Source organism: Cebidichthys violaceus, unplaced genomic scaffold (genome assembly GCF_023349555.1).
Source record: "Cebidichthys violaceus isolate CVI_PGR_0920_01 unplaced genomic scaffold, fCebVio1.0.p SCAF_83, whole genome shotgun sequence".
NCBI classification, from domain to species: Eukaryota; Metazoa; Chordata; class Actinopteri; order Perciformes; family Stichaeidae; genus Cebidichthys; species Cebidichthys violaceus.
This window is the reverse complement of record NW_027176968.1, coordinates 721177-733718: the sequence shown is the minus strand read 5'-3', so window position 1 is coordinate 733718 and position 12542 is coordinate 721177. Positions and strand designations below refer to the sequence as shown.

At 41.1% G+C, this 12542-nt stretch overlaps 1 protein-coding gene across 20 annotated transcripts in view; it reads right to left on the bottom strand.

Annotated features, from left to right (window-relative positions):
• Positions 1–83: 83 nt before the first annotated feature.
• Positions 84–12542, bottom strand: part of LOC137866407 (TRAF2 and NCK-interacting protein kinase-like) — a 59708-nt gene continuing 47249 nt past the window's right edge. For 7 of the 20 annotated variants that reach the window (XM_068702295.1, XM_068702301.1, XM_068702307.1 and 4 more), the window contains 17 exons: positions 11841–11956; positions 11011–11108; positions 10835–10858; positions 9869–9937; positions 9369–9475; positions 9059–9161; positions 8729–8878; positions 8369–8468; positions 8099–8269; positions 7854–7997; positions 7529–7663; positions 6847–6947; positions 6569–6718; positions 5658–5675; positions 4557–4716; positions 3692–3831; positions 84–2689 (listed from right to left, as the gene is read on the bottom strand). In XM_068702295.1, the coding sequence (XP_068558396.1) occupies positions 2606–2689; positions 3692–3831; positions 4557–4716; positions 5658–5675; positions 6569–6718; positions 6847–6947; positions 7529–7663; positions 7854–7997; positions 8099–8269; positions 8369–8468; positions 8729–8878; positions 9059–9161; positions 9369–9475; positions 9869–9937; positions 10835–10858; positions 11011–11108; positions 11841–11956 (1870 nt within the window). In that variant the 3' untranslated portion in view covers positions 84–2605. The remainder of the gene's footprint in view (positions 2690–3691; positions 3832–4556; positions 4717–5657; positions 5676–6568; positions 6719–6846; positions 6948–7528; positions 7664–7853; positions 7998–8098; positions 8270–8368; positions 8469–8728; positions 8879–9058; positions 9162–9368; positions 9476–9868; positions 9938–10834; positions 10859–11010; positions 11109–11840; positions 11957–12542) is intronic. The other 13 variants (XM_068702297.1, XM_068702309.1, XM_068702312.1 and 10 more) reach the window with 3 other exon arrangements.

Here is a 12542-nt window from a genome sequence, read left to right as displayed (position 1 = left end):
AAAGCTGATACAAATGTGCAAACTGGCAAAATCAATGTCTCTCTCACAAACACGTCCACAGAAAAAATTACAACTCCAGAAACTTTAATGCTCTAGTTTCATTTATTTCTCTCTTACAGTATCTCTTTTACAAAACAAATAAATCCCAAAACAGGACATTAGTAATGCTCTTTCAAAATAAAGAAAACAAGAAATAAACAGAATTAAGAATACAGTGGTTTCGTCTTTGAAAGGAGAGTCCTCAGTGTAATGACCATCAGCCTTTTCCAATGGGAAGAGTGAATTCTGTGATGGACAAACATAAAAATTATAATAATGCCAGATTCACACTTGCTCATTAATCATACACACAATTTGCATGCGTGCACACACAGGGAAGACAGTGGTTTTCTTCAGCTCGGCTATTTATTGCTAAAATGTTAGCCTGCTTCCCCCTAACAGAGATCGGTGAACCTTACTTGCAGCTGTGCATTAGCAGCTACTGTGTGGATGTGTAAAAAGTCCTTAAAAATGTAACTGAATAAAAAAAAAATATAATTCAACAGAAGAAAAACTTGATTTAATTCATTGAGTCTTTCTTTGTCACCTTACTTTTGTTAACCATAGGCCAACATGGCAGGCCAAAACTGCAGTATATCCACCAGGAAAAAAGACTAATCTGCATTACAGTGCTCTCCAATGTGGATGAGTATGCAAGAACTAGTCCACCCTCAATAGTGTTATACATTTCATACGGTATGCATTAATGATTTAGAAAGAAATTGCACGGTTTTATCATACCATATTCAGTTAATCCTTTCAAAGAATGAATCAAGTCTTAAATGTGTTAACTTATATCTCAATTAGAAGAGACAAATACCATCAGCAATGTGTTAAATTACACAATAACATACACATGAATAAAACCTGTATCAATTAACCGTATAGGAAACAAAATGATTAATTATAACATCAGCGATAATCTTTTGACCTCCATTTTTGTTTTGCTTACATCATGCTAGGCACTGTACAAACAGGAAGGAGCCAAACTCAGAAGAACCAATCAGGGAAGAGCATGATTCAAAAGGACACCACAGCTTTCAATAATGAGATCTTTCACATGCACACAGTATTCAGGATTGCAGCTCATATTCTGTTGAGGTTAAATTCAGGATAAGCATTTTCATATTCCCTACAGCAGCATGGCTGTATTTGTGAATAGCCAAAACACTACTGTGTTAAAGAAAACAGCAAAACACTTCCAAAAAATAAATCAACCACTAATATTGCCAATCTTTAAATGCTTGATGTCCAGACACACCAACTCATAAACTTCATACTAAGAAGATAATATCATAAATCTGCATGTAAACACACTCAATGTTGCTTTGATCGCATTCAGCTAAAAGTTCACGCACAGAGACTGAATTATTTGACTTTTTTTTGGACATTGATTTTAATGTACCACTTTGATTCAAACTTGATTTGAATGGGACTCGTTTCAACACCAAGTCAGACACACACACACACACACACACACACACACTAACACACACACATTGACATACACTCCTGATTTCAGAAACACAGATGTGCTGTACATTTCATCACGCTTCAAAGACTGACTGACTCAGTCACAGAAAAAGAAAAGAACAGAAATCAAAAAGAATGAACAGAATGACGCTCTCATTGTTCATTTAATATTACAGTATATCTGATGCAGCACCTTCAGAGTTTAAAGACGTCAGAGTGAAAACAGGGAGATGGGAGTGATGATGATGGGGTGGCGGTGACAAGAGGATGGCAAGAGGAAATAGGGACGGGCCAGTGATTTTGTTTTAAAGGGACACAGACATCATCTTTGCATACTGTGACAAGCCACCTGTGACAGCAGATTGTCTCACGGCATCTCTATCAGCGAAATGCGATCGAACACTAAATCACAATTCGGTTTACTCGGGGCCCAAAATGATGGCGAGAAGAGGAAGTGGAGGAGGAGAAGGGGAGTGACACGGGAGAATGAAAATCAATCAGGCTGTCTGCTTTCACCGCCGACACCCAGAGTAGATTTGTCATCCCTCAGCTGCCCTGTCATATTCAAAAGTATAAATTTGAATTTATATTAAATCCTATTCATCTTTTCCTCCGACCTCTGAGTTGTAAGTTCTCCGGGAACAAGCCCACATATGGCAGATAGGAAGTGAGGAAAACGGAGGACATGGGTGTCAAAGGATTGAAAAAGTGATGACTAGATCTACCGGGAAGTAGTTTTTTTTGTGTATTTCTACAGCCGTTGAACACTTGAATGCAGTTACAGACAGAGGAAGAGAATATCTGGAAAGTCAGTGGCACCAGTTTGCCAGTCATTTGAAAGACGGTGGCTTCTGCATGACCCGACACAATCTAGGGCGGCATGGCTCTTCATTTAGAGAAGATCTTTGTTGTTTTTCTCTACGTTAACTTTTTTTTTTTTGTCCTTGTGGTTTTAGTCTCTCGAGTGTTAAAAGAGTTCACTTGTGGCTTCTCGGTCAATCTGGTTCGTTTGTGAGAGGAGTGCCGTGGGCCAAGGTGTGCGGCCGGGCAGGCCAATTGGAGAGTGAGGCAGAGTGGACAGTGAGAAGAGCCCTCACCAGTTCATCATAGAGTTTCTGTTGAGGGTCATGAAGAAAACTTGGCTGCTACCTCCCGAACGCACCGAAGCAAAGAATACCTACACACACACACACACACACACACACACACAGAGAGAGAGAGAGAGAGAGAGAGAGAGAGAGAATATTAAAACCATAAACATTTTAATTTCGAAATATAAGAATTTTTCAATATCTGCAGACCACAAATAAGTTATGAAATCTAGCTTAGAACAAACCCTTCATATCTACAAAGGGAGTGGGTCCTCTTCCCGGAGTCCGCCATGTTGCTACAGTAGCCCAGAACGGACAAACCAGAAACGGGCTCTAGCGAGAGCCTTTTGTGTTTTTACAACATCTGAAGGCCGCCGTAGCTGTTCCACATGCTAGTGAAACTGCATGTTGTTGTTAGTGCTAAACCGTGGTACCGCCCACCTTCCATTGCTCCTAAAGTAGTGTTATTATGGTAAGGACGGTTTTGCACTTGGTGGCTCACTGCAGTCTTGGAAAGGGAAGAGAATGTGGAGGGGTATTCAGTTGGTTGCAATGTGCAACCACACCCCTAGATGCCGGATTATCCTTCACTCTGTCCCTTCAAGGCTTTTATGTTCATGCATCTTAGTTTCTAAGTGCACTGTTGGTGTCTGCTTTTACACACTGTGGATATGCAATATCAGTATAAACTCTTCATGCACACAAAGAATTTATTTTTGTTTAAATGCATGTTTCTGTACGCACATCTGCTCACATTTGCATAGACAAAGTTGAATCTATGAAACCCCCCCTATAAAAGTTGAATAGACATTATCTGCTGCCTTATCTGAACTTGAAAATGTATTACCTGATATAGCGTTGAAAGATGTTTCTATGGGCCTGTGTGAGCTCTATGCAAATTATACCAAACTTCATACACACAATCAATGTTTCAACAACTTGTGGATATGCATGGGTTCCCCCCCCCCCCCATATTTAGACACAAGTGCTGCAATCAAGCCCACGCAATATATTTTTGAGAATTATGTCATTGTACTCAAATCATTTATAACCAACAGATAAGATTAACTGAGAATTTTTCTTTTTACCTTGTCGTTCCGCTCACAAAGGAATTTGAGTCTCTGGGCTCTCTTGTGCATAAAGACTCCATCCAGATGACCGGTCTCCACAGAGCGTATCTCTATGGCTTTCTCACCCCAGCCCATAATCTGATTCGAGTGGATATAGGCTGCAAAAGAGATCACACAAGACAAGCATAAATGACAATGGGAAAAATATAAAAAATATATATCTATAACATTCAGTTCACAACTGCATGATGTATAAATATACTATTAGAACATCCAATAACCCAGAACATCCAAATGCACAATGTAGAATCCAGATTCATTGGCACGAACCTAAATGATGGTAGCTTTAAGAGTGTAATACCACTGGCTGTCACATGAGGGCAGTGAAGTACTTTCCTATTGAAACAGTGCTCATACATACAGTGCATGTAAACGTTTCTTTGTTGTTTTTTCTCTGTTTTCCCCCTTTCTCTTCCCCTCCTTGTTTCTTACTCCCTCACTTTCCCTTTTCCACTTACATTTGATCATGTATATCCATTTTACATCTTTCTGAAAAATGTTACGCTCACTGCCCCCTCCTCCTTCTTCCTTGTTGCTTCTAAGCAGCTATGAAGGCTGATGTTATGAACAGATTTTTGAATCCAATTAAACCTCAAATGAACCCCCATAAGTTCAGTTCTCAGAGAATTCACGAGACGTTTCATCTGCATTGCAACACACTTACACGGGCACTGAAATGGGTATTAGAATATATCTATATTATTAATTTACATCTTTGAACTGGGTGCTTCTCTATGATGTTTTAATGACTCCAGTGTTGATAAAAATCCTCTTAAATGGGCTTAACGCACAGAATAAAAATATTCATGTCGGTCGGACTTACCAACAGAGGTAGGCATCTCTCCCCACTGTAGCACCACGTCCTTGGTGATTCGCCCGTAGGTGTTGACGTAGACGCCCTCGTCCTCGTAACACAGCAGCATCTCCATTCCATCAGTTTTAGGGAGCACCACGATGGCATGGGGCGTCACCTGGCTCTGGATCTATCGCAGAAACACACGCGCAAACATTTCAGAGGCTTTAATTAAGTCTGTCAAATTTAATCATAATCTACAGTAGATTAAAATATTACTGAGGTTTCATCATGGGCATTTAATGCAATCGAATTTGGCCGGCTCTTTGGCATTTATTTGGACCGGCCTGCATACTGTAATCCTCTAAAGAGCAAGTTTGTGGACATTGACAAGTCTGCCAAATATCAGGGGCATCAGTGCATCAAAAGGTTCAGACTTTGGCTTGTCGTCCGCGAAGCCTTGCTCTGTATAGTAAGTGAATGGGCAAACTATAACGCTTTTCTCAGACCTTAATTAACAGGAACACCATCAGAAGAGTTCGGAACAGAAACACACACACACACACACACACACACACACACACACAAAACATACCCCAGAGAATAACCCACTTATTTGTGCCAGTAGGCTCTCCTGAGGTGCGACTCAAAATCACACTTCAGGAGCCCAACAAGGGATCATATCAGTAAAATGAATGAGTGACAAGGTGATGGAAAAACTCATCTTAGCCCACAAGAAACTGCATTTACACAAGAATTAAGTGAAATTGGAATGCTCTTATCGCCATGCACTCATCTGGCAGCAATGCACTGAATGAATTTGAACTAAAGTAATACAAATTATTCTAACAAATATTTGTAATTAGGCTTTAATTCCGCAATACCGTGTTGCGGCTCTAACATCACCAAACATTCGTCGGTAGTAGTATACATCTTTTCAGACCCTTTTGATGTCTCGTGTGGGTAAGATGAATTTATTCATGCAACCTGTTTCTAGCTAAATTGTCCATTAATCTCTACTCTAATGAACTGTACGGCACATAGACGCATTTAGTACTTCTGTACATCCACTACGGGGATTTTACTAAATATCTATTGATCTAGTCTAAAGGGTGGGTGGCAGGATGTCACCTTCATCTGTTTGGCACACTGGAAGAGAAGTTGGCAGGGAAGGAGAAAGAGAGGTAGCATGGATTAAAGACACAATCACCTCAAGAGGAATATTCTTTCATAGTAAGTCTGCACTCACTGTAAAGCATGGACTCAGTCTACAAGCTACAATTGCGTGTCTTCACATCTGTAATCAGCCGTTTGTATTTACTGAAATATTGCCACGAAATCAAGAGTTGGCTGAACCGTTTGAACTTGATTGAAGCATGCGAATAGTAAAGCCACCACAGAACAAACTAATCTGTATGCAAGTACCAAAACTGATTTGCATTCCAGCCCGCACATGGACAACTACTGATGGTGCACCTAGCTTCCATGAGTGACTGAGTGACTAGAATTTATAACTGACTAAATGCCGCCATGGGGAAAAGAGGTGCGCTCAAAGAATACGCTGACCTCTTGACAACAACGCTCTTTTGGTGACCTTTATTTCCACAGTACATTTTTATAGCAGCTACTACTTATTGAATTTCTGCAATAAGGAGTACTTCAGTAATTTGAGTTCCATTTGGCATACTGAGCATTGATAGTCCAAACCCAGAGCACCTTATTTAGCAAACTAAAATAGCATCAGATAAAAGAGGTAAAGCACACATCAGTCTTTTACTCGCACGACAGTAAATCAATCACAGGGGTAATTTGTCAAGAAAAGTCATTGCATTACTTGAAGCAGATCCTCGAGAGACAGTGCATGAGTCACTGGTGACCTTGACACAGGAGGAGATCAGCAGGTAAGACGAACTGAAAAAAAACCCATCATCCCTCTCCGCTGCCTTGTCGTTCTTCATTCAAATTCATTAGACCTGAGGGAAACGTGTTTATTGGAGACTTACAAAAGCTACTCGCTCAGACAAGTACAGCCTTGCACTTACATGCGAGGGGATGTAGATGTCGTAAGGGTTGCCCGAGTCCACGTCGATGACATGGAAGCCCACGCTGGAGCCGTAGATGACCTTTAACCTCTGACCTTCCTCCACCGTCAGGTCAACCAGCTGGGGACGGTGGTGCAACTCAGTGAATGACTGAGCGGAAACAGACAAGGGAGGGAGGCGGATATGAATGAAGCAGGAAGAGAGAGTGCAAAGACGTTCAGCGGATGGTGATAGTGAGTGGAGTGTTCATTTGTGTGTTAATGTTTGTGCTTCCATACCTTAAAGGCCATGAATTTGTGGTAGGGTTTCGGAGCCCAGGCATAGATTTCCACAGAGTTCTTCAGCGCAATCACCAGGAACTTAATCCTCTCATATTTGACTGGAGACAGGACATAGGAACATGAACAGCCAGACTTTCCCACGTTAGCAATCTGACCCGATGAACATAATGTATGTCAGATTTGAGTTATTAAAAGGTGATACATGTAACATTTATCATAAACCCTGTCCCCACTCTCCATACTGGTGTAAAAATCGTGCATTTGATGTGATGAAAAACATTCTTGGGTTAGTATAACCAGAATACAATTGAACTAAAAATTTAAAGAATAAAAGCCCATATTTCTGGATGTAAAGCAACTTCCTTTAACAGCATGAAACAATATAGTTGGCACAAACTTGAGTTACTGGTAGCAAAGGTAAAATGCAGTTAAACAATTAAAAAATCTTTTTGGTTTCTTTATGTTAGTATGGTAGCTACATAGAATACATGCCACCTGAAAGTGAAATATGACTCTCTTTTCCTGTTGAAAATGTCCCAGCTGGTTAGGGATTTGCTCCTATTTAAAATAAATTTCAGCTCAGGCTAAGTCAGAATCCGGCATAAATATCAGCCTTTGCACATGTAATTCCAATTAATTCCCTCATTAATGAGATAAACACACATCCACAGATACTTACCAACTTTATAATGCACACAGCCCTCCAGTTCCCCAACTGTAATCCAACCCTGCTTCTTCTCTACTTCCGGGTCATTGTGTAATATTCTGTTTCTCAGCCAGGACAAGTAGTAGACACGCAACTTATTCTTTTTCCCTGAGAGGGGAGGGACGAAGAGAGAGAGAGAGAGAGAGAGAGAGAGAGAGAGGGAGAGAGAAAAATTAGATCGAAATTACAGGAATGAAGTCCTAAAAGACACAATTATATTAGAAACCTATTCAGCTGATTACCAAAAAGAAGGGTACGGGATGTGCATACAGTGTGAGTGTGTCTGTGTTCGACCTACCAGATATGGTGACTAGCACATTGAGCCCCTCCAGCACATCCATCTGTAGGAAGCGCCGTCTGGTGATCAGGTTATACACTTTTCCCTGTCCACTTCGATCAAGTAGCATAAGACCATTCTCTGTCCCCACCAGCAGGTTCACGCCTGAACACACAAATAGGCACACGAGTCAGAGACACAAAAAGATATTTGGGACAGACAAATGTTCTTGATTTATAAGGAAGATGAAGGATGTTCCCTCCTACCCCAGAGTGCAGCACACAGGATCTCAGAGTTGAAGCGTTTCTTATATTTGCGGATCTCCGGTGTGTCACTGTGGGGTCGGATGTTAGTAGGGTTGACATTGACCACAGAGATCTTTCTGGCTTCATTTAGTCTGGCCTGCTCCTGCCTCAGCAGCTCATTAGCAAACATGGCTGGGATAAAACAGAAGAAAAGAAAGTTGAAGAATTGATTCTTTGGACAGCTGTGATAGCAAAAAACAAACAAAAAAAGGTTTCCTATGCTTTGCTTACCTTCGGCTGAGTTCTCGTCATCGTTTTCACTCGGGGAGGTTTGATAGACACGTGGATCAACAAATGGGGTGAAGGACGCTTTGGACCCGCCCAGACCGAACTGTAATTAATAAGAAGAAGCCTTTATTAACATTACCCACAGTATGAAAAATCTATTATGCAATTATGTAAAAAATTATCTTTATCTGACAAGTTCTGGTTTTATTTAAGGCCAGTCATCAAATATGAAAAGTCATTAATACTCATTTTAATAATTCATTTGTAGATTTTTTTCAGTCTTAAAATTTGAACATATTAAGACTTATTGTATTAATTTCACTATGTTTGATACACATCACTATATCCATGAATGTGTCTGACCTCAGCCATGTCGCCCAGTTCCTGCAGGGCTGAGGTGGGTGTGGCTGAGGGAGAGTTGCTCTGCTGCACCAGGTCAGGGAGGTTACCATGGTTACCGTGATTCCCGAACCCATTACTCTCGGTGTGGCCCCCTCTCCTCCTCTCCTCTGCCTGAGAGACAGAAAAACAGAAAGTGAGAATAGAAGTAAAAGAAGATTAAGTGGCAATAAAGATGCCAAATGAGCGCAGTTTGAGAGCAGGTTAGAAACAAACACAGTATTTCCTTTGTTTGTTTTCATTCCCTCCTCTGTAAATCAGTGTGGCGTGTGTGTGTGTGCACACATTCATCACCTCTCTCATCACTAGAGTGCCGTCCTTGGAGCTATTATAGGCATCTCCCAGAGAGTCCTCTGTCAGCCCTCCATACGACTCACCACTGCTCTGCACTGCTGGCCTGCGACACACAAGACACACACACAGTCCCGATTATTTACAAAGCAATTCTGCCAAAACAACACTGACAAGCTGCTGGCATGGCGCATATTCCAAAGACATGCATACTTCAATGCAAATGCATACTGACAAGTCTAGCTTGAAAAAAACAAAGAAAAAAGCAAAAAACAGAGGGCGTGAACAACACAAAACAGAGGGGACAACTTACATGATTCGGGGGATGTCGCTAACAGCGACAGTCCCATCATGGCCCACCGTCTCCCCGTCGTCATCGCTGCTCTCTGAATCTTCACTAGAGGACGAGTAGTCCGTCACCTTTATAAAATGCAAGGAGCAGAGACCAAATACAATACTAAGGCCAGAAAGTAGAACACTGCAAGCTAGCAAACAAATGCATAAACAAGATATGGTTTAAAATATTCCATTGCAGATGATTTATGAGGAGGGTAGTGCATTCAACATGTTTTTTTGACTTCAAGGATACACATAATGTGTCTTTGTGAGAAATATAGAATTCCAACAGTTTTATTTTTTTAACCCGACTTAAAAATATGTCATTTTACTCTTTCTTCTTCCAAAGAGGACCACAATGAAAGTGATATCTTAGCTTCCCTGTGTTTATATTCAAGGCAATTATCTATTGCAGGCCAAGATATATCTATATACTCCTCAACATCATCATCATCTCTACTATAAATGTCATTGTACCTTGACTGGAGGTCTGCTGCCCTCCTCTACCCTCAGTTCTCTGAGTTCCTTAGCCAATGCACTTAGGTCCTATAGAGAGGGACAAAAGAGGACAGCAGAAAGAGACAAAGTCAGTCAGTTTGTCAGTTCTGTATCATCTGTTGTAAAACCTGAGGAGTGAGAGAACAAATCACATACAAGGACGAGGGGAGCAGAGAGGGTCAAAGAGTAGGGCAAACCCTCAGCATCATGATAAGAGGACAACTGATTCGTTGTCACGCAAACATCCGGGCCTGTAAACATGGACGACCAGGAACAAGAGTGCTCATCTGAGATCGCTTTGTCTGCTTAGCCACACTCAAATTTTCCTTGTGACTTAAGAACTTAAGAAGCGATCACAGATCAGCACTTTTATTTGCTCACGAGCAATATATCAACTACGTGAAGACATGTCGTTGGAGGAGAGAGAGAGACAGATAATCAGGCTTGACGTACGACAGGAGTGCAGCATCCTCTGCACCCCCTCTACCAATCACCCCCATGCCAACTGGCCCATGGTTCCCACCCCTCCCTTCTCTCCCCATCCACCCCAGTCTATGGATTCAGACCAAATCATGCAGGGGGGGGGGGACCGTCATTCACGGTGGGCTTACCAGCTCCTCCTGACCAGTAATCATGACAACAGAGAAACAGGAAAAGAGATTCAGAGACTTGTTCAGGTGCTTGGCAGTTCTGGTTCCAAACATCCGCCCACAACACGCGCATGCATACACGCACACTCGTCCACATACGCTCTCTCAGGTATGTGTGTGGAAGCACACATGCACTGCCATCAGCATTACACTCAGATATTTTGAAGTTAAAGAAACAAACGTCATCCTCTTGTGAAATGAACTAACTTCACCATGCCAGGGGAGAAAGAGGGGCTCTGGTCGAGACAAAGAAAAACTGGGATAAAAAAAAAAGGGGGACTCAAGTGTCACTAACCTCATCTATGGCTTTCTTATAGCTCTGAAGAATAAAAAGGACAAAGAGAGGAAGGCAGAGAAAGAAAGAACCAGATGAATGACAGAAAAAAAAGTAGAAGAGGACCGTAGAAGATTCCCTGAGAGGAGATTGCTATGAATGAAAGTTAATGTGTGTGTCTGTGTTGTGCCACTCACTGCAGGTCTGCTGGGTCTGGCTGATTCCCGGCCCTCCTCCTGTTTGGGCTTTGCCTCCTGATTGGCTCCTGGAGGGGATCCTTCCTGCTTGGCTTGACCTATCAGAACAAGGAAGTAATTACATGTTTGACCTACATGCACTAATATGTTTAATCAGAATCACCAAGAAATGCTGATAAAAAATCTGTTAGATATCATTTCGAAAATTTTATTTTAAACGTGTATTTTCCTAGTCCATAACATTGGGAAAAATACTTCTCTGGGTCAAAGCACATTCATTAAATATGTTTTAATCTATTTTCTTACCCTATCTTGATACTATCTCTTTTTTTTTCTTTACATCTCAGCCATATTTACTGTCAACCCCATTGCAAATGACATCCAACAAACATGAAGGAAAACCAGTCCTACCATACTTCAACCTCTCTGTCTGCCATGTGTTTGTCAAGGGGAGATCCATGCATATCTTAGATATCCCTCTGGCCTGTTGTCTGACACATCCCTGTACGCCTCTCTCTATCTCCCTCTCTTATTTCCTCTCTTCTATCTCTCCGGAGGCTGAGAGTAACAGGGCACATCAGACAGGTTGATCAGAGCAGAACTGCGACTGACATTGTCCCGCTGATAGCCTCCGAATCTCGCTGAAGCCCTGTGAGTGTATGCGAATGTTTCCGTGCTTCTGTGTCTGCATTTGCATGAAAACAAGAGCAAGTACATGCACCCATTTTTTAATTGTTTGCATGCAAGCGTTTCTGTGTGTGTGTTCATTTAAGTGCATGTGCATGCGTGTGTTTTTGTGGCTTTCAGATTTTCGGCGCAAGTTTGTGTACCTCTCCTCTCGGCTGAGCCTCCTTGAGATGAAGGGGAGGAGGAGGATGATGAGTTGGAGGAAGTTCTTTGCAGCATGGCGTCCAGAGAGAGCTCAGAGCGCCGTAGGTCTGGGTTACTGAAACAGGTGGAAAACATTTTCCCTCATATTTTAAGTTCCTTGAAATTATAAAGCATATTTATATGAAACATATGGATGCTTTTGATATAAGTTAAAAGCAACAGCGGCCTTTGTAAAAGTATATACAGCATCATTCTCAGTAATGGCATTGAATACTGTTTTAAAATATACAATCACAATAACATAAGATAATTAAAAACTTCAAACTAGTCGGCATAAATAAGAGGAGGGTTAAAGCATTATCTAGATCAAGGGTGTCAAACTCATTTTCACTCTGGGCCACATCAGCATTACGGTTTCCCCTTTAAAGGGCCGGTTGTAAATGTAAGACTGTGTAAATGTAACTACTCCCTAACATATTGGTTAATAACTCTGTCTGCATTTGATTATTGTTTATTCAAGTAAATAAAAATATTGTACATGCAGTTATATAAATGTAAAAATATATTTAAGCACATTTCTGTTATTATAACTTAAATCCTTTTAATTTAGGGTTAAGAAACCCACATTACTCTATCAAACTTTTAAAGAAAATAGCAAAGACAAATATCAAACACAAGTTATTACAATAACTTGTGTTTGA